At 41.6% G+C, this 22,167-nt stretch overlaps 2 protein-coding genes and 2 long non-coding RNA genes across 4 annotated transcripts; 2 read left to right on the top strand and 2 right to left on the bottom strand.

Annotated features, from left to right (window-relative positions):
* The first annotated feature begins 1,723 nt into the window (after window positions 1-1,723).
* LOC117778589 lies at window positions 1,724-20,434 on the top strand. The gene is made up of 2 exons (XR_004616820.1): window positions 1,724-1,837; window positions 20,270-20,434. It is a non-coding gene; the product is annotated as an uncharacterized LOC117778589 (long non-coding RNA).
* Window positions 3,341-17,453, bottom strand: tmem71 (transmembrane protein 71). The gene is made up of 11 exons (XM_034614260.1): window positions 17,278-17,453; window positions 14,502-14,606; window positions 13,030-13,091; window positions 12,221-12,266; window positions 11,431-11,640; window positions 5,126-5,388; window positions 4,856-5,050; window positions 4,494-4,560; window positions 4,053-4,114; window positions 3,731-3,780; window positions 3,341-3,637 (listed from the first exon to the last, which is right to left on the bottom strand). Exons 3-11 carry the CDS (start codon window positions 13,058-13,060, stop codon window positions 3,614-3,616), a joined length of 948 nt encoding a protein of 315 aa, XP_034470151.1. The 5' UTR covers window positions 13,061-13,091; window positions 14,502-14,606; window positions 17,278-17,453; the 3' UTR covers window positions 3,341-3,613.
* On the top strand, window positions 6,159-7,941 carry LOC117778539 (tripartite motif-containing protein 16-like). Its single transcript, XM_034614231.1, has one exon. The coding sequence runs from the start codon at window positions 6,159-6,161 to the stop codon at window positions 7,836-7,838; it is 1,680 nt and encodes a 559-aa protein (XP_034470122.1). The 3' UTR covers window positions 7,839-7,941.
* On the bottom strand, window positions 20,323-21,622 carry LOC117778575. Its single transcript, XR_004616807.1, has 2 exons — window positions 21,152-21,622; window positions 20,323-21,119 (listed from the first exon to the last, which is right to left on the bottom strand). It is a non-coding gene; the product is annotated as an uncharacterized LOC117778575 (long non-coding RNA).
* Window positions 21,623-22,167: the final 545 nt, after the last annotated feature.

Genomic DNA, 22,167 nt, shown 5'->3' on the forward strand with positions numbered 1-22,167 from the left:
GTGTTATGGGATGTTTGGTCACATTGTAAATGTGGAACCTGGTTTGTTTTTATCACGGCTCATCTGTGTAAAGTGTGAATCCACTCGTCCTCATTGTATTTACATATTTAGTGAACGGGCATATTGATCTGCTGCTGCGTAGGTTTCTGTTCTTTTTGATTTTCCTGATCTGAACCAGCAGTTCCATTGGACAGTGTCCTGATCGAGTCCCTCTGAGGGTTTGTCCTGCAGCTCTCATCACATGTGTTTCTTATACATGTGATTATACATTTAAATCTCTTATATATGTATAAAGCATTGAAATCTAATGTGTGAAGAAGCTGAAAGTTGAAATAAAGAATAAATCCAGTCGGTTCTTTTGTCTTCATTCCAGGATCTCATTCAAAGCTGATGGAGACAAAGTGAAACTCCTGTGAGAGAATAACTGAGGCAGTTTCCTCCTGAAAGTCCACAAACCTCAGTTTTCATGTTCAGTCTCTGTCTTTTCAGGGACGATCACAGAAACAAAGACTTTTAAATGTGGTCTTTTAAACATAAGATCATTATCATCAAAGGCTATTTTAGTTAATGAAATAGTCTCATATCAAAAAATAGATTTATTGTCCCTCACTGAGACCTGGCTGCATCCTGATGAATATGTCAGTCTAAATGAATATACCCCCCCCCCCGGGTTAGGGTTAACCAGGCGTCTGAGCTGCTGGTTTATCTCCTGCATTTCCTTCAATACAAGTCGGATTATGTAGGAGACTAGATGTCAGGACTCTCCGGTCTGAAGACGAGCATCTTCCGGTCTGTGGATAACAATCAAAGCCCCGTTGGAACAAATGAGTGGATTCAGAAGGTGAAACGCTGGAGTGCTTTTACTTTGAAACGGGTTCGGAAAGTGTTGTAAATACATTTGTGTCATAGACAGATAAACATTTTGGTTCACAGCAGAATAAACAGAGAAAATTATCTTTCACCTGAGTTTTAATGTTTATCTGATGAATTTATGTCACAAACAAATGGTTGCAACACTTTCTGTAAGCCTTTTCAAAATAAAAGCACTCCAGAGTTTGTTAATGATATCCATTCCCTTGTTTAAAAAGTTTTTTTTATTGTGAAATATTTGCAGGAGCAGTACTACACACGGCTTCATACTGTGTAGTACTGGTATTTATTGGAGTACAAGGGACTTCTTTCATACAAGGCAATAATCATATTTGTGGCCATATTCAAATCAAAGCCTACATGTAAAAACATTGTGCTGCAGTAGCAGCTCCTCTGCAGAACATGATGTGGAACTGAGAAGCTACATATTTTGCATTGTAAATATGAATTGATATTAATTTGAATATCGTCATTGAATAGAAAAAGTTGCACAACTGCCTCTCTTTGTGTATATTTATTTCTTGTACATTCAGCCTTCAACAGAATTTGCAAAAAATAATAAATATGACCCTCCTCAGTGCGTTTGTTGGAAGATGTCAGGGTTTTAGCTCTCGGCTTACGTTTGGAATTAAAAAGTGATCTTGGGCTCGAAAAGGTTGGTGATCACTGATTTAGACAATTTACTGATGAAGCACAGCGATCAACACTGCAGTCGGATTTCATTAGTGAATATTTTGGTCATTTCTGACATCAGAATTGTTTCAATTTCAAATTAAAATGTAGTTTACGGTTTTCAGCACAGAGACTTTACATGGATACAGAAGAGGGGAATTCAAATGAACAGTTATAAGTGCTGTCACAAGAAGAGAATCACATTTCACATTATGTACAGGATCATTAACAACATGTACAGTAACAACAATCAGATCAAAATTCATATTAAATGTCTTTCAGGAAACTTCAAAAAGTGTTGAATAGAAAAAAAACATTCAACTTTGATCATTTAAAGCTGCATGAATTGACTGTTGGCCACCAGGGGGCAGCAGATAAAAGAAACAACATGAAACAGTTGCATGTTTGTCACATCAGGCAGTGACAGAACTGGGTTCATGCCCAGTGTTCCCGCTCTTTTAGCTCCGTTTTTAGTCTCCACCTCCTCAGAAAAAGTCCGGACTCATAGTTTTGGCTGTAAAACTAAAACCAGGAGCTGAAAGAAGCTAAAGGTTTAGTGGAGCGGATCCATCATTCATATAAAAACATTTGCAGCTTTAAATGCAAAGATATGCAAATTCATGCACAGCATTAGTAAAAATATCGTTATATAGATTTTTAAACATTGATATAGGTGATGTAACATTTCCTGAATTGTCCGATTTCAACCGATTTGGCACTTTGAGTGAATAAACACACGAATACACATCACATCACATTTAAGATTTTAACACCTGATCAGTGTGAATTCACAACAGTGAGGGAGAGTAACTGGAGTGTTGATGCTAGTTAGCTGCTACCAGTAAAACTATAAAAGGATTTTTGTCCAAAGTTAACTCTGAATTTTCAGTTTCACACAAAAATCCGACCTGATGCCGTTTTAAAGCAACACGATGCAACTTTAAACCTTTAAAGCAGCAGCTTGATTAAAGTGAGTTCGATGGTTCAGTGCCCGTGAATATGGAGAATGGTCCCTGACCCACATACCTGAAATAAACAGGCAGTGATTCAAAGATCAGGTGCTATGACATTTAGAATAGGTGTTCCACAAGGCTCTGTCCTCGGGCCCTCCTCTATTCACTGCTTCACTTTGTTTTACCTTCAACCATCAGCTTGATTAAAGTGAGTTTGATGATTGAGTGTAAATATGGAGAATGTTCACTAACCCTCATCACTCGCACACAGAGCCCAACAGAACTAATCACCATGTGTGGCTGCAGGGGGCGCTGTTGCTCAGTAACAGTTACACAGTGTTGCTTTAAATTCCAGATTTCAATGTGGAACTTTTTTTAAAAGGCACGAGATTGTTTCTTTATTATTAATTATTTATATTGTCATTTTGGAATAAAACTCAATTCAGTTTCCTGCAGATATAAATTCCAGGTAGATAAACTAGAACGTTTTGTGCGTTTGTGTTTTTTTAAATTGACATGAAGCTTCTCAGCGACGCTCACTGTTGTTTCTCTCTTCTTTTCTTTTGCTGCAGAATTTGTTCTCAGACGCTGAACATCTGAGGTTTTGTCACTTTGGACCCAAACAAGCCAAGTTCAGCTGAGATCAACAGAATATGTGTTTACAGTCTTTTAAAAATACATCAGGGACATTTGGATGATTATTATTTATCTCCCATCTAAACTACAGTGACTCGTGTCGCCATGTTGATCCAGTTCCTTCAGCATTTTATCAGAAACAAACTGTGAAACTGATTCAGCTTCTCTCGGCTCATCGTTTCCAATTTTTTACAGTTTCATGTTCACTTGGATTTTTCTCTCAGTCGTCCACCTGACTTTAATATTCAGAGACCTTCAGGGAGGACTTGATGTAAAATACTAAACAACATCACACTGATTTTTCCAGCGATTTTTCAAACAGTTGTTGCTATAAAATGTTTTCCGGAGCTCAGAATAACTTGGTCTTTTAAGAGCAACTCACATGCAAACATTTAGTGACAGGATACATATTTTGACAGAGTTTCCATCAGACCTTCTCCTCTTTCTCTCCTCCAGTTTGAAATTATCTTCCGTTTCTTCATTTACTCATTTCTGGATGTGATGTCCTGAGAAACAGAATCGGGAGAAAGCGTTAACGTTACGTCTTTCGCTGGCAGTCGATGGAATGGAGGGACATTTTTGGGGTTTTTGACTCTCACCTCCGTCTTCGCCCTCCTCCACTCACCCATCGGCCCCGACTTCGTCAGGACTGAAAGACGCAAAACTACAGATAAAAAACTTTTCCTTTCAAACATCTCAGTGTGAAGAGTTTTTAAAAGTTGATATTGATGATTTCAAAAGAAAATAAATCGTTTTTAAATCTGCAGTTGACACATAAAAAAGTTAAGAATAATGAAGTATTTCATTTTCTCTGGACACTTGAGGTCATGTAAACTTTGCTGCTTTAAAATGAAGATCAAATGAATCAAACAACAAAATTAATATTAACAACTAACATTTGTGTGAGTTTGTGATACTCACACATAAAAGTTATGATCGTCATGAACACGGTTGAAGTCACAGTCGTGCTCCACCACAAACACCTGCAGCGAAGGAAAAACGAATTCTGTCAGAAAACATTCAAAACAAATAATGAAGTTTAACAAACATAATCCTGTGGTTGTGCGCCCCCACCTGGTAAACCTGATATACTACATTCAAAATAATGTGAAGAAATTCTCTAAAGCCAGACTTGAGATATTTCGGTAATGCACCTTGACGTTGATGTTCCAGAGGCCAAAAACCTTTCTGATCCAAATCGAATCAGTTCATCTGTGAGGCCAAGTGAACATGTGCGTCAAATTTGAAAGGATTCTCTCGAGGTGAACTTCAGATATTGTGTTCACAAGCAGACGGTCGACCTGGAAACATAACGCCTCTGCTCAGTGGCTGTTGCCGACACATAGATATAAAAAGTTTTACCTCGAGTAAAGAGTTGAGAAGATGAAGACGGAGAAGAGGAGGAGGAGAAAGGCCTTCATCGTGAACCCTGAAACAAAAATACAAACACAATCACGTCAGATCTGGGCTGAGACGACGTCCCTGATGAACAAGCTAACGTGTCGGATATCATCGCTCAGAATCATCAGCGTTTGTCTTCGTTGCTGCATTTTTAAACCAGAATCTGAGTTTGAGAATGAAACGAAAAACAAGGAAAGTAAAAAACGAGATGGAAGAAATGAATCTACTGTTGTTCTGACTTCTGACCCATGACCCCACCCACTAGTGTTAATTCAGGACAAACTGCAGCGACACAGATTGGAAACAATAACAACGATGCTGACCCGTGTGCTCAGGTGACGCCTGACAGCAGCAGGCATTGGTGAAGAAAGCAGAGGTGGGCGGGACCTCTGACAGTCCACCCAATGACTGGGTGAACTGCTCCTTTGATTGACAGATCTCAGAGCAAATCTCCTCCTGGATGAGCAGCCTCGGGGGCGGAGACACTTTGTCAGGACAGGATGGGATCTCTGTCGGGTCTGAGAGGAGAAAATGTCTTGTTAGAAATGTTTTGGTTCATGAACCATGTCGAATCATGTCGGGCTGAACTTCACCGTATGTGAAGCTGCGGCTCTCTTCCAGCTCAGTGCTGCCCAATCCGACCCAGGAGGACTCGTCCGGCCCGAGGACCTGCTGGCTGCTCGTGGCCCAGTTGTGACCTCGCTCGTCTTCTCGGTCCTGGTCCCGGTTCTGGTTTGGTCCCGTTCCGAAGACGCCCCTGAAGACTTTCTCACCCAGCCACGACTGGCAGCTCTCTGTGACGTCACTGAGGAGGCGGGCCAGCGAGCTGCGAGGCCTCCGTCTACGGCGGAAAACCCTGAGAAGAAGAAATTTAAATCGTTAGCAGTGATGATGTTGTTGTTAATCTCATCAGTCAGTGGCGTGCTCCTCCTCTTTTCTTGCCATAGCATCTTTGTAATTAGTCATTCATCTACTCTTGATGTTCCCATGTTGTGTTTACAGCCTGAAAGCTGATGTGAATCACATGTGTTGAGTGGAAGCTCTTCTCTTCTCCTCGTGGCCCCTGAAAGCAGCATCAGTGTTACAGGAGTGAACAAACAGACTCAGATTTAAATCTTCACTGAGACTTTAAGCTGCAACTTGCTGCTTGTTCATGTGGTTACTTTGCTCTCAGCTCGTCACTGGGCCTCAGGAAACACTCGATCAAAGACGACAAAATATAAAACGCTGATTTTGTTTTTGTTTCACTAAAGAACTTTCATGACTTTACTGGAAACTCATATTACAACCTGTGCTGTTGTGAGCTGAATGTGACCGTTCCCAGAGCAGCTATTCACTTTGAAATGTGCTAACACAGATAAAAACTCACAACCAGCTCATCGTAGTGAAATGCAGTAAATCCTGAAACACCAACAACTTCTTCCTCAAACACAACCAGCTCCTCCCAGTCAGGATGTGTCTGTGTCTCCTCCCTTCACAGGTGTGTAAGTGTAAGAACCAGTGAACAACAAGCTGTGAACTGTGGGAGATGAGTCACTGCAGGGAGTGAACGAGAGGGGGAGGAGCAGAGATCTGTATCTGTTCAGAGGAAGTGAAACTGTTCTACAGTCTCTGGCAACAGCTGAAATGGCGCAGCAAGAAAATCAACTGGACAGAGAAACGTTCTGCTGTTCGATCTGTCTGGATCTACTGAAGGATCCGGTGACTACTGGCTGTGGACACAGCTACTGTATGAGCTGTATTAACACCCACTGGGACAAAGAGGAGGAGAGAGGAAGCTACAGCTGCCCTCAGTGTAGACAGACCTTCACACCGAGGCCTGTCCTGGGGAAAAACACCATGTTAGCTGGTTTAGTGGAGGTGCTGAAGAAGACTGGACTCCAAGCTGCTCCTGCTGATCACTGCTATGCTGGACCTGAAGATGTGGCCTGTGATGTCTGCACTGGGAGGAAACTGAAAGCTCTCAAGTCCTGTTTGAATTGTTTTGCCTCTTATTGTGAAAAACACCTCCAGCCTCATCTTCAGTCAGCTCCATTGAAGAAGCACAAGCTGGTGGAGCCCTCGGAGAAGCTCCAGGAGAACATCTGCTCTCGTCACGATGAGGTGATGAAGATGTTCTGCCGCACTGATCAGCAGTGTATCTGTTATCTCTGCTCTGTGGAGGAACATAAAGGCCACGACACAGTGTCAGCTGCAGCAGAAAGGACTGAGAGGCAGAGAGAGCTCGGGCTGAGGAGACAAACAATCCAGCAGAGAGTCCAGGACACAGAGAAAGATGTGAAGCTGCTTCAACAGGAGGAGGAGGCCGTCAATGGTTCTGCTGATAAAGCAGTGAAGGACAGTGAGAAGATCTTCACTGAGCTGATCCGTCTGCTGGAGAAAAGAAGCTCTGATGTGAAGCAGCAGATCAGATCCCAGCAGGAAACTGAAGTGAGTCGAGTCAGAGAGCTTCAGGAGAGACTGGAGCAGGAGATCACTGAGCTGAAGAGGAAAGACCATGAACTGAAGCAGCTCTCAGACACAGAGGATCACAACCAGTTTCTACACAACTACCCCTCACTGTCCCCACTCAGTGGATCTACACACTCATCCAGCATCAGGATCCGTCCTCTGAGGTTCTTTGAGGACGTGACAGCAGCTGTGTCCCAGGTCAGAGGTCGACTACAGGACATTCTGAGTGAGACAGAGACAGAGATTTTACAGATTGTGTCTCAAGTGGATGTTTTACTGCCACAACCAGAGCCAGAGACCAGAGCTGACTTCTTAAGATATTCACAGGAAATCACACTGGATCCAAACACAGCAAACAAACATCTGTTATTATCTGAGGGAAACAGAAAAGTAACATGTACGAGTGAAGAACAGTCTTATTCTAATCACACAGACAGATTCACTGGTTGTTGGCGTCAGGTCCTGAGTAGAGAGAGTCTGACTGGACGTTGTTACTGGGAGGTGGAGGTGGGGGGGAGAGGAGAAGGAGTTGATGTAGCAGTCACATACAAGAATATCAGCGGAGCAGGAAACTCACGTGAATGTGAATTTGGATCAAATGATAAATCTTGGTCATTATATTGTTATGGAAACAGATATATCTTTCGTTACAACAGCATCAGGACTCCAGTGTCAGGTCCTTGGTCCTCCAGAGTAGGAGTGTACCTGGATCACAGTGCAGGTGTTCTGTCCTTCTACAGCGTCTCTGACACCATGACTCTCCTCCACAGAGTCCAGACCACATTCACTCAGCCTCTTTATGCTGGAGTTGGGGTTTATTATGGAGCCACAGCTAAGTTCTGTAAACTCAAATAGACTCGAGTCTTTAAAAGCAGTGATTTAGATTCTGTGTTTAAATCTTGAACTTCTTTTGTCTCCATGTTTGTTGATCAAAGTTCGTCGTGGTGACGTTTCTGCTCCACACAGAGATCAGCTGTCAATCAAACACTGACCTTCCTTTATCACACATATTCAGTTCTCACTTTGTAAAGACAGAAATCTATAATTACACTGACATGAATGTGTTTGAAAGATCTAATGTTGCTGTTGTTTTCTAAATCAAAGTAGAAATCAGGTTGTGTGATGTTTTAGAACCTGTATTGATCCTGATCCTCATCAATGAGATGATTCTTTGTTCTTTTCTTTTCCACATGTGAGACGGAGGTGAAACAAACTGATTGTGTGTCCATGAAATCACTGAACAAGAGTCACTGAACAGACTTTACTGATGAAGTGATCAATGAACTCAGAGCGTCAACATGTCCAACAGACCAACTGCACTCTGGTTGGATTTACAGAGCATCAGTGTTATGGGATGTTTGGTCACATTGTAAATGTGGAACCTGGTTTGTTTTTATCACGGCTCATCTCTGTAAAGTGTGAATCCACTCGTCCTCGTTGTATTTACATATTTAGTGAACGGGCATATTGATCTGCTGCTGCGTAGGTTTCTGTTCTTTTTGATTTTCCTGATCTGAACCAGCAGTTCCATTGGACAGTGTCCTGATCGAGTCCCTCTGAGGGTTTGTCCTGCAGCTCTCATCACATGTGTTTCTTATACATGTGTATATTCATTTAAATCTCTTATATATGTATAAAGCATTGAAATCTAATGTGTGAAGAAGCTGAAAGTTGAAATAAAGAATAAATCCAGTCGGTTCTTTTGTCTTCATTCCAGGATCTCATTCAAAGCTGATGGAGACAAAGTGAAACTCCTGTGAGAGAATAACTGAGGCAGTTTCCTCCTGAAACTCCACAAACCTCAGTTTTCATGTTCAGTCTCTGTCTTTGCAGGGACGATCACAGAAACACTCAAGTTCTAATACAAGTGCTCTTTCAACGTGACACATTTCTCATTGTGTCATTCCAGTTTTCTCCTGATGTTCAGATTTCCACTCGACCGCGATGAAAGATCAAATACTTCTTATTCACCATTTGCAGAGTTTGATCTCACACATCGATCATTAAACTTCCTCAGCAGATCCAGTGTGTTTGGATTTATTCCAAATGAAGTCAGTTTTCTGTGAAGTGAACGAGTCTGAGGACAGCTCAGAGACACTGAGGACAGCTCAGAGACACTGAGGACAGCTCAGAGACACTGAGGACAGCTCAGAGACACTGAGGACAGCCCAGAGACACTGAGGACGATGGACAGTTTCTGCAGCTGATCCAGTGAAGGTCAAAGGTCAGAACTTATCAGGAGTGTGTTCCTGGATGAGATCAGCTCTTTGGTTTCCACCTCCATGTGTCTCACACACTCCTCACAGCCCGGCTGCATTTTATCTGTGACGCAGCTGCAGCGTTAACAAACACCCGGTGTGTTGGGCTCGAGTTTGTGGTGAAAATCCATCAAGTCATTTTTCAGAATGAGACAGAAGTTCAGTGTTTAACACAGACGGTGACGTGTGCAGGGCGAAGTCGTCATGTGACAGAGGAAAGAAACTCTGCACACGTTGATAAGAAGAGTTTCACTGATACGCATGTGTCCTAGCAACCGGGACAGATGGCCCACACCCTTGGCTCCGGACGGCAGCTGATGTCAGAGGTGAGGAATTTGCAGCTATTAAACCTGCGTCTATGACCTCAGTGCTACAAAGACATGTTGGAGAAGAGTGTGTGTGTCTGTGTGTGTAACTGTTGTCATTAAAAGTCGAGAACAGGTTTGTCTGAGCTGCCGGTTTCCAACCGTGTTGAACACAACAACTCTCTGTACTTTAAACGCTTGATTCAAAGAGCAGTTGTTCTTATATATATTAAATAATAATGCTGTGAATTACAGAATTATGGGGCTAAAACATGTGAAATGGAAAAATAGATTTGACACAAAATAGAATCCTAACTTCTGTAGATATTGTCTAACTGTCGCTCTTATCACACTGGATGTGAAGTTATATTTACCTCCGTGTGGCAGCTCTGTCTGTATGAACCTATCTGCACACGTACCCTGTTACGTCCTGGATGTGTCCATCATCGGAACTCCTGCTTTTAAGAGCTCGTTTGGAGACGGATCATGTGACAAAGAAAAGTTAATGAGGTTTGATATTTTACAGTTTCACCATAAACTTTATAATAAATGAAGCATCGCGTTACTTCATGCAGGACACGGAGTCACGTGATCAGCTATCATAAGCTGTCAGCTACTGTTCATGGCTGCTCGTCTTCATGTCCCATCATGTCCCATAATGTCCCATCATGTCCCATCATGTGTCATTATGTCCCATCATGTCTCATTATGTCCCATCATGTCTCATTATGTCTCGTCATGTCCCATCATGTCTCATTATGTCTCGTCATGTCCCATCATGTGTCATTATGTCTCGTCATGTCCCATCATGTGTCATTATGTCTCTTCATGTCCCATCATGTGTCATCATGTCTCTTCGTGTCTCTTCATGTCTGCTGTTCCCCTGTCTCTCCTTCCTCCGCCCTAACTAACCTACATCGAAGAAGAAGTGTCGTAGTTTCCGCTAACGCCGGGGCTGCTGTTCGGGCTAGCTGTTCGGGCTAGCTGCTCAGGCTAGCTGCTCAGGCTAGCTGCTCAGGCTAGCTCTAGCACCTCCGCTAAACGAGCTCTACGCCATCGGTACACAGGATGAAGACCCCGTCCTCCCTCACCCGCCTCCATGTCCTGCAGAACCGAGACAACTCTCCACAAACCTCCACTCCGCCTCCAGGGCCGTCTGCTGCTTTTGCCGCCAAAACAGCAGTCAGCAATGCCAATCGACATCATGCCGCACAAAACTCTGGGAACTATGGCAAGCCACCATGGACCAATACGTCACTCACGTCATGTAAAAAAACTGTGTAAAAAGCTGCACCCCCGGGGGGTTTACTACGAGTTCCATTCTTCCACCTGCTGCTGCAGCGTCTCCTCAGCTTCATCTATTAGCTTTGAAAAACAAACAAGTTCCTGTCTAAGGAGAGAAGGGCTCCACGATGGGGCCATTTGATGATCCTCCATTTCACATATTTCACATAAATCCTATAGCGACTTGGAAATACTCAGGTAAACGTCTGAGTATAGATTTGTCAGCCCCCCCCCATGACGATACCTTTCTGTCAGACTAACCTCCGGCTGTCGTAGCCGCCCCTGCATTTTCAATACTCTTTCAGAAGCCCTTTGTCGGATATCGCACACTAATCATTGCAACTTAGATTTGTTCTTCACCTACTTGACGATTTCCGAGTCTCAGACAAATAGATTCATTAATGCGCTGAAAAGATGTTTTTAAGCAGTTACGTGTTCAGCTCTCAAAAGAGAAAACTCAAGGCCCTTTAAAACGATGGGTCCTTCGGCCTCTCATGAGACAGCGACCTTATGCAAGCATCACTCCCCCTACAAAGCTGGTGCAGAGTAATATCTGCAAAACACATTCAAATATCTTTCTTTTGAATGGCTCGCTCTCACCTGACCAGGGTCTCCTTGTAGGACACGCTGGTTTTGCAGGGCGTCAGCGACACGTTTCCGTCATCGTCCCAGGAGAAGCTGTCCTCTGTGACGGTGTAGTACCCGTTGGTGAGGAGGCGCGGGGAGCGGCGGCAGCAGCAGGGGTCACCGCCGTCCACCGAGGAGTAACAGACGTAGGAGGAGTCGGGAGAGAGGAGAGACACGTCGAGGCTGAGGGAGACGCAGACAGGAGCAGGTTAGCGTCAGGGACACCAGCGTAAAGTGAAGAGTTCCACTGATACAGGATCTGTTGCTCTGTTGTTGTGGAGATGACTCCTGGTTTTATCATTTGAGTGGAGATCAAGACTAGAAAAACACTTTATAAATACAGACCATATTAATATTGTTGGTGTAAAAACGTGTGTGGCAGCAGAAAATGTTTTCACATTTGTCTATGTGGTTGAGGGATTTGGTGTTCTTCTTAAAATTGGAGAAAATTCATTCTAATTCCTTTTCCTTTTGGTCTTTTTTTATTTAATTATTATTATCATTATTATTATTATTATTATTGTGTGTGTGTATGTTTTTATTCTTCCTTTTTCTTTTAAACAATACCATCCTGTAATTTGTTAACTTATTTAGCTTGGACTCCTCGAGTTATTAATATGGCAATGTACTTTCTGCATCGAGGCAGTGCAGGGTGGGGGGGTGGGGGGGAGAAAATGTAAAAATGACATGTACATTGTATTACTGCATTCCTCGTGCTTTTGAGAATAAAAATAATATATTAAAAAAAAGAAAACATGTTCACCTCTGACAGGAGTGATTCGCCCGCAACCTTCGTTTAATCGGTGAACCTGAACAACAGAGAACACACTGTTACACACACACACACACACACACACACACACACACACACACACACACACACACACACACACACACACACACACACACACACACACACACACACACACACACACAGTTCCACATTTTCTTTCTCAGATGTACAACACGACTTCAAGAGGAGCTTGAAGATATAGAAATAACCAGGTCACAATCCTCAGTTCGTCAGTTTTTCATAAATAATCTGAACTCTGACTTCAGTTTTCCAGATATGAAGAAACCGTCTTTCTGCTGATATATTTTCTATATTTGTTCAGAAACCGTTTAAAACACGCCAGTGAGTCACAGTGACACTGGATCACATGTTCCTTCAGTCACACACACACACACACACGTCTCGCTATAGTTGTGAGGACATAACACATTCCCCAGCCCCTCACCCTGATCTTAACCATCACAGCTAAATGCATAACTCTAACTTTAACCTAAACCTGATTCTAACCCTCAAACAGCCCATTGAATTTGTGAGGACCAGACAAAATGTCCTTACAATGATGTAACCGACGTTGGCCTCATAACTATAGATAGACCCACACACACCAGTAGGAGGAGCCAGACATTCCTGATTCCTTCACTTGTGTAAATTTTGTCAACGTGAACACACACAGTGCAGGAATGTGACTGACAGGAAGTCTGTTGTTCTGTGGCTCCTGTTAACAAAAAGGGTTTGTGCAGATGTGTTGTGCGTTATGTAGAGTGTCGTCGCCGACGTACTCGTCACAGCTCCAGAGAAGAACAGGGCCATGTTTGTCTGCAGCAGCGTCTCTGCTGTGGATCTGTGAAAGACATTAGAAACGAGGAGGCGGAGTGAGAAACATTCAGCCGACAGAAAAAAGAACAGAACAACACAGCTCCCCCCCCCCCCCGCTCTCCCTTTTCCTGTTCATACCTTTTCATTAGATAAGTTGCAGTTCAAGTCCAGAACAAACCAGGTCGATGGTGAGAAACTACTTTACACGAGACTTCACAGCAAAGAAATCTGTCCGAAGACGAACTTCCAGAAAAGTCCTGGCTGTAGATTAGTTTCCTAAATGTTCTTTTAAGGTTCATAACAAAGTGTTTTCAGGGTTAAACACAAAAACTCAGTTACTTTCAAGATCTGGTTATTTAAGGACTAAATCAAAGATGTGTAGTAAGATATATCATTATTGTTATAATAAACATTGGTAACTATAAGGTCTGAAAACAAAGTGTAAAACTTGGCTTTTCTTTGTTACCATAACTTTTAAACTCTTTTATTTGTTTATTTCTCTTTACATTAATTATCAATCTTTTAAGTTGTTGTCTTGTTATTTGATCTTCATGTATTTATTCACTGATGTGTTTGCAGACGTAGTTATTACTAATAAATGTAGTATTTGAGTGTGTTGTGAAAAGTACAAATCTAGATTCGATTTTTAGATTCAAATAACACGTTCTTTTATTGTTTTATTATAATGATCCTGTGTTGTGCAGAAATTAACAACATGTCTCTCAACCACAGACTGTAAATAAAGACAAAGACAAATCATCTGAGTCGCCCCCTGGTGGCTGGGTGCAGCATAGTTCATAATGCTGCCTATGTCCCAGCAGGGGGGACATGGACCAAAATAAAAAACCAGAGTAGACGTTAAATAAATGTTTGTTGAAGATGGTTTCTGTCATTTCAGGTCGTTCTTATCTCACTGATGTGTTTCTGATCAGAATGGTCTGATGACATCATCGGCGCAAGATGGCAGCGTTCATATCCGAGATGTTTTGGCCTTATTTCTGGGTAGTGGGGGGAAGTGGAGACGCGTCGACAGGTCTCTGCTCCGAGCCCACTGGTTCCGACTAAAGACGCCAATCTTTTAAGTCACAAATATTTTCTTGAAAAGGTTGAGTTGTTTCCTCCGAATCGTGGTGCGTGTGTTTGGGTCAAGAAGAAAAGTGTAAAATCTACCAGGTGGGACAGAAGAAGTCGAGTCTGGCACAAAGTTTCTTTCTAGTGACTTCAGCTCTTTTAAAATGCACCATCCATCCTGATCTGCTCCTCAGTAACTTATCAAAGCTCAGTTCAGTTAAACCCTGCAGAGCTGATCCCTCCAGTCTGAGCACCGAGGGATTAAGTGAATTAACGTCCAACAGGCTAATCAAAGTCTAATCCCGGCTGATCAGGCTGCAGAAGAAGTGCAGGTCATTTTCAAGGACGTTTCTTGAAACCTCACCTTTAAACTTGTTGCTGCTCAGAGGAGACGTCGCTGCGGCCTCCAGTTTTCAGCTGAGAGTTTTCTTGTTGTGGTTCTCTCACATCCTGCAGCAGCAGAGAGAAGCTGCAGGAGAAAGAAAAACAGAGGGGCTGTGACTCTGAGCTCATGTTTCCTGTTAACTCTGCGTCTGCTGGACACAGCTGCAGCTCCGCCCGTCACACGGACCACACTTCAGGCTCTGTGTCCAGTCGCTGCAGATGCTTTTATTTCTATTCTTAGAACGAGGAGAGAAATCAGGAAACGTGTTTACATTCTGTGCAGTGTGATCGAACATCAGCTCATCAGACGTCTCTTCTTTCTACTCATCCTCTCATCAGGAGCCCGACTCAGATTAAACAAGTTCATTTCTACGACACCGTTCACAGACACTGAGCTCCACCATCAACGAGTCGGATCAAAACACTGAGCATTGTTCATTCCTCCACACTGGCGACACCTAGTGGCCAGAGGCATTTTGCTTTTGATAGCTCAAGAACACCTTAAAGGAAATTCTTCAAATTTGGTAGAAACGTTCAGCTGATCAGAATTTGTAGGTCAAAGGTCACCCTGACCTCACAAATGCCTAAATTTGGCCACAATGTTTATAACAGGGCTGTAGTCCTACTTCTACATGTGTTCAAAGCTGCTTTCAGGCCTGCACTGAACTCCAGAGAATCATTCTCTCAAGTGGCTGTAGGTGACAAGGCAAACGTCAGAGTGACAGCCTCTGGACTCTCTCCAGACGTACGGCGGTCAGTCCCAAAGTAAAACCGCTGCTTTGACTACACAACAGGAGATTCTGCGGAGGATTCACAGCGAGTGAGTCGGCGTGTTGATGGCGCTTCTACGACACAACGGATTCAAAACTGAAAAAAGTGAAAGAAAACAAGGATGAAAAAGAGGAGCCACACACGTAGAAAACACAGGCAAAGATGTCGAGAGATGTGCTTGTTAATTAACGTGCATTGTCCCTCTTAAAGAAACAAACCATCAGAGATGCTCTGACGAGAAGAGGCGCCACTCTGTCGCTCAGTTGAATAAAAGCCTCACAACAAAGTGACGAAGTGGGTCAGTGACTGCTGGAGGGAAACAAACAAGAGAATCTCTGTTCGAGGTCGAGGGGAGGGGCTCCTCCTCCTCCACTGGTTCCACTGGGAAAAGATCGAAAACGCAACACATCCAACTTGACCCCACACAGGGGACGTTTGTTCTTCGTCACCGGGGACAATAAAACGTCAAGGGTTTAATCTGGGAGCAGCAGGAACGTGATCTGGACATCTTCAGATCAATTGCATTGTTATTTGTGACGCTCCAAATCAGAACATTAATATACTCAAGGCACTTTACATAGTAAGGCTGAGACCTGGTAATATTACAGAGACGCACAACAGTTCCCACAACGAGCAGCACTGACGACTGTGGAGAGAAAAATCTCTCTAGAACAGACTGAATGTGGGTACGTATATTTATCTGATTTAATTTAATATTCAACATATCTAATATCTAATATCTAATATCTAATCTAATCATTGACTAATCAAGAAAATAGTCATGGATTAAACGTGAAAGAAAATCATCATCAGCTGCAGCTCAGGTTTAATGCGATACGTAGTATAGTTTTTTATTATTAAACAAATTCATAATAAATGTTTGAATCTTCTGTGTAAATGACAGAAACTAAAATACAGCTAAAGATTGAGGGACAAAATAACTGTGAGTAACATGAGCTCTTATTAAAACATTATTAGTGATGTACATATTCAAATATGAAATCTTTATTTTAAGATTTTAACATGAAGCAATTCCTAAATCATCTTTGAGGCTGAAAACTGTGACTCGTTGTATTTTCTTTAAGAATAAAGTTCCTCTTCCTCTGTAGCTGCGTGTAAATATGATTTCCTCTATTTCCCCCTGACGTGTGTGACGTTGGACTCTTCCCATCCTCCCAGCATGCCTTGCAGCAGCAGCAGTGTGATGGAGCTGCTGATGCTGGAGGAAAAGACGTAGCAGGAAACACACAGATGGACCAAACCATTTCACTTTCACCTCCACTGATCCTCACTGCTCTCATGTTCATACAGAACTAAACTGGGTTGATTTGTATTTACTTCCATTATTATCCTGCCTCTTATTCCATCTTTTATTATTCTGTCTTTATTGTTATTTCTGCACTAAACTTATAAATAGAAAATTAAATAATATTCCTACGTACGGTGTTGATGATGCTCAGACTTTTCCATTTTAAAGATATTTTATTTTAATATATTTACATGTACGCTTTATTGAGAGTTTAATTTAAACATCTCGTGGAAACATTACTGGATTCATATTTGTTGTAAAGCAACAGAAGATATGAGACACAACTAAAGTTCCATAGAGATGTTGATTCATGATAAACACGAAATAAATGTATTTCTGAGCAGTTTAATTACTTGAAGAGGAAACAATATAAAAATGTATTTAAATAATTATTCATCTCGTGTTTTAAATTAATGATTTATTGCTCTGATTTTGCTCCGTTGTGTTTATTGTGTGTTTATTTAAATCAGCATCTCTGTGAAACTTTAATCGTGTCTCATATCTCGTGTTCATGCAGCAATAATAATCATGTTGGTGTCTCTACAGTGATTAGAAATTGAATTTAATTAAAGCACAGAGAGGAAATAACGGAACGAAGATCAAATTGATCGCAGCGGATTGAAAATGTTTCTGAATTTGATTTTCTTCGTCCAGACAAAGAGAGAAATGAACTCACCGCTCTGTGGTCTCCTCTGCGGACCTTCACAATAAAGCGCTCTTCCTGTGGAGCGGTCACACTTCTGTTTTCTGGACTTTGGTTTTGAATCTTCTTATTTTCTGTGTTTGAATAAAATCGAAGTGAAGAAGAAGCTCAGAGCTGCAGCTGTCACTGAGCCCCGCCCTCACGCAGGAAACTCACTACTGTCAAAATAAAACACAACAACACAGGCTCCGGTCAAGGATTTCACAATAAAAGCCCGACGACCAAGTCAATTAACACTGGGAGAAAAAAGGTGGAGACTGATGGATACAAAACAATATGTATAACATTATGTTTATCAAAGCATATATATTTAGTGTTATTGTTTATTACAACGTGGACCTTCAGCAAAAAAAACCTCTTTCTTCATAACCTCATGTTTTTTATGAAGTCTTCTCTTTCCCACATGTATTTTACCTTTTTAACACGTTTGTGTGTTTCCTTATAAACTCGAAATTCTGACTTAAAAACAAAACTCACCTCTATGTGGTCTAGCCCCCATGATTTATTTTGAAGGGTGAACCACACGACTTCCGGTGGCGGCTTTCAAATTTCAAATTAAAATGAGTCCTGCTGGTGACACCTGGTGGTCATTTCACTCAGATTCACTATTTACTTTAAAGATTTCAAACACACAAACATGTATTATATGTTCATGTTTGCTAACACACAATGTGTGTATATTGTGTGTAGTTAAAGTGTAAATGCATGTTAGAGAAGTGAGAGAACAGAAACAGCTGGAGAAGAAGAAGAGGAGGAGGTAGTGGATCTCTGCTTCTCCACCGAGGACAGAAGCTGTGCAGCTGATTCTTAACTCTCTGAATTAGATCGGATTGATATCAATGATAACAACATGATCATATCATATCAATGATATCATCAGAATGGTGTTATTTGCAGGAGAGGCGACGCAGAGCGACTCGTGTATCGTGTGGCTCAGAGTCTCAGATCTGCCTGAAGGAGGAGAAATTAATTAATGTCATTTTGCTCTACTCCTCTGAAGCTTTGATGGGTGCAGTTGCCATAACAACGCCATAACGGTAAAGCACAGGTGCCTGCCAGCGATTGGCCGGGCGATATTTATGGAAGGAGGTGCAGACGGCGGGGGTGTCATCTTTCTGAGTTTGTCAAGGTTATAAAAAGCATCAGCGATGAAATTAGACGCAGCAGCTGAGAACCTGCAGAGTCAAAGAGCCGATCAGAGTCTGCAGCTCGTTTACACTCAGATAAATGATCACATCCACTTAGAGACGCTCAAGTTCCTTTAGGACGAGTCCACACACACAGACACACTACTGAGAACTCATAATGTATTAATGACTTCTGAGATCTCATAATAATGTAGTAATAAGTAACGGTTGTGTTACAATGTAGTAATAAGTACAAGTTGTGTTATAATGTAGTAATAAGTACAAGTTGTGTTATAATGTAGTAATAAGTACAAGTTGTGTTATAATGTAGTAATAAGTAAAGCTTGTGTTACAATGTAGTAATAAGTACAAGTTGTGTTATAATGTAGTAATAAGTAAAGGTTGTGTTATAATGTAGTAATAAGTACAAGTTGTGTTATAATGTAGTAATAAGTAAAGGTTGTGTTATAATGTAGTAATAAGTAACGGTTGTGTTACAATGTAGTAATAAGTAAAGGTTGTGTTATAATGTAGTAATAAGTAACGGTTGTGTTACAATGTAGTAATAAGTAAAGGTTGTGTTATAATGTAGTAATAAGTAAAGGTTGTGTTATAATGTAGTAATAAGTACAAGTTGTGTTATAATGTAGTAATAAGTACAAGTTGTGTTATAATGTAGTAATAAGTAAAGGTTGTGTTATAATGTAGTAATAAGTAAAGGTTGTGTTACAATGTAGTAATAAGTACAAGTTGTGTTATAATGTAGTAATAAGTAAAGGTTGTGTTATAATGTAGTAATAAGTACAAGTTGTGTTATAATGTAGTAATAAGTAAAGGTTGTGTTATAATGTAGTAATAAGTAAAGGTTGTGTTACAATGTAGTAATAAGTACAAGTTGTGTTATAATGTAGTAATAAGTACAAGTTGTGTTATAATGTAGTAATAAGTACAAGTTGTGTTATAATGTAGTAATAAGTAAAGCTTGTGTTACAATGTAGTAATAAGTACAAGTTGTGTTATAATGTAGTAATAAGTACAAGTTGTGTTATAATGTAGTAATAAGTACAGGTTTGTAGTGTTTGACTGTTTGTAGTTAGTTTGTATATTTTAAGTTTTTATATCGGAGCTTCTTCATCATCCTCCATCTTGTTATGAAGCATGTGGCTGGTTTGGAGCCTGTGAGGAAATGAGGGGCCTCCAGTGTTTGTTTTAGGGCCAATAAATTCACACATGACAAACCTCCGGCCACCCGGAGACGAGCCGCACTCTAAACTCCCTCCAGAGCCAAGCACAGTGATTGGCATTTCATTTAGAGGCCGACGGCGGCGGAGTGGTGACTCAGCAACACGCTGCTGACTGAGTGGAGTGATGATTTCATTTAAGCCGTGGACGGATGAGATCCGTGGAAGATGGAGGCTGAGATGATCTGAATCTCTGCTGTTAGACACAAGTTTCAAATGTTACACAAAATAAAACCACACGCCTGTGATAGAAGAGTCCGACCTGATCAGTAACATTACTCTTTTTATCAATTATAATATTCAGTGGTGACTTTAATTAAGTGGTTGGGTAGTTTTACTGCAAATCAAGATGGACGACAGGACTGCTCCCCAAAGGGAAGCCAAAACATCTGGACTGCCCCCTTGTGGCAGGATAAGTCATAAATCCTACATATTTAATGTTAGCAGATGGGATATCTGCTGTTTGGACCGGTCCATGTCCCCTCTGCTAACATAGAGGAGGCAGGATTTATACTGCAGCCAGCCACCAGGGGGCTTCACTTTTTGCAAACTTTAATGTCGTCCATCTTTATTTACAGTCATTGGACAATAAAGCAGGTTTTTGTGTTGTTGTCAGTACTTTAAATAAAAATACAATGAGGTGGCTCATGGAGGTTTCATGAGAACTTTATTTATACAAAAAACAGAACAAAACGATTGTGGTGCTGCGTGTTGGCCTCAGATCCAAACACCAGCTCAGCTCTTCAGTCGGATGAGTTTGCAACAAAACACAAAATGGAAACTGAACTGTGTCCAAAATGAAAAAAAGTCTGACATAAGTTAGAAATGAAACCTTGTTAAAAACGTTCAAACCAAATTCTATTAATCTACTGCAGTAAATCCACTCAGCAGCAGCAGCAGCAGCAGCAGCAGCAGCAGCACAGGGACATAAATACTGTGAGTTACCAAAGCTATATATTATCATACAGGAAATATACTCTTCAGAACAAGACACCAAACTAATGTATAATGGCAGCGCAATAAAAGCTAAGATTCTACAGAAACAGTACTTTCTGACTGAAAAAACCTGATGTCATTCATCGCTCCAGGAAAATAAACGTTCAGTCAAATTCAAAAGGAAAATATCAAGCAGCAAAACTGGAAACTAAAGTAAAACAATCATACGCTAAAATGCAGCAGTGCAAAAACAGCTTTAAATTCACTAACACGTGAGCTCAGTCCACCTTAAACATACTTTCACCAGTGCTCAGTCCACCTTAAATCCATTAACACCAGTGCTCAGTCCACCTTAAACCCATTAACCCCAGAGCTCAGTCCACTTTAAATCCATTAACATCAGAGCTCAGTCCACCTTAAACCCATTAACCCCAGAGCTCAGTCCACCTTAAACCCATTAACCCCAGAGCTCAGTCCACCTTAAACCCATTAACCCCAGAGCTCAGTCCACCTTAAACCCATTAACCCCAGAGCTCAGTCCACCTTAAAGCCACTAACAACATGTATATTGGAAACAATGTCGTGGACGCTCACAACCTCTTGCTGATTGGGTCTTTTCGGTCACGACGTAGCCTCCTCTGATTCGTCAGGTTCTTGTCATGTGACCTCCTTCATGAACAACCAGCCTCAGCTACCAGAGTAGAAACAACATGGAGGATCAAAGTGTTACTTGCTTACATGAGGAGACCAGATGTGATTCAAACAGTCTGTTTACACCGGCACACACATGCTCAGTGGACATGAGGTCATGTGATCTCTGTTTTCAGGTGTTTTAGTGGACGAGGATTAAAACTGATCCGAGATCGCAGTCGTGTGGATGTAGCCTTAAAACGTAACTGATTTTAAAAACCACAGACAGATGGAACTGATTTTTATTCTATTGAATATGAGAACGACACAGAGGATCCAGTCGAGACGCAGGAACACGCACTCCACTTGAGACCTCACAGAAACTCAGACGTGACTTCAGAATGAAAACAAACATGGAGTCGGTCTGCGTCCTCGTCAGCTGGTTGCGTTCCTCACAAACAACAGGACACATTAGACAATGTGAATCGTCTAATGTGTCCTCTTCAACTGTCCACTTGGTACGAGACACTGTTTCAGTTTTGAACACAAGGATTCAGGTAAGTGGAACTTCCTGGTCCGCTCGCTCTCATTGGCTATCGCAGGTTTCTGCTCAATCGCTGTTCCTTTCATACGACATACTACTGCTCTCAAATATGAAAGATAAATATCAAATATATTTGCTATTTGAAATAGGTTAGGATCTGACCAGCCTGGAATCAGCGACGTCCCGACAGTAACAGACGTGAACTCCGGCTGATTATCCTCCTGGGAGCCGCAGGAATAACTTGTATATTTCTTTAATAGAAATCTGCCAGTGTATGAATGAAGAGAAAGAAAATGGAAGTGACGGCGCTGCTACAACTCTCTGTCTCAGCTGATGTTGTTTTACTCCACTTGTACTTGTACACGTTCTGTCCCACCAGGCTTCT

This window comes from Hippoglossus hippoglossus, chromosome 17, assembly GCF_009819705.1.
Source record: "Hippoglossus hippoglossus isolate fHipHip1 chromosome 17, fHipHip1.pri, whole genome shotgun sequence".
Classification (NCBI taxonomy): domain Eukaryota; kingdom Metazoa; phylum Chordata; class Actinopteri; order Pleuronectiformes; family Pleuronectidae; genus Hippoglossus; species Hippoglossus hippoglossus.

Excerpts from the sequence above, each read along its gene's own strand:
- tmem71 (XM_034614260.1), bottom strand. The coding sequence starts at position 13,060 with ATGGCCCTGTTCTTCTCTGGAGCTGTGACGA. Across the intron at positions 12,267-13,029 it reads CTTCTCTGGAGCTGTGACGA|GTTCACCGATTAAACGAAGG; the intron begins GTACGTCGGCGA and ends TCTGTTGTTCAG. Across the intron at positions 5,389-11,430 it reads TACAAGGAGACCCTGGTCAG|GGTTTTCCGCCGTAGACGGA; the intron begins GTGAGAGCGAGC and ends TCTTCTTCTCAG.
- LOC117778539 (XM_034614231.1), top strand. The coding sequence starts at position 6,159 with ATGGCGCAGCAAGAAAATCAACTGGACAGAGAAACGTTCTGCTGTTCG.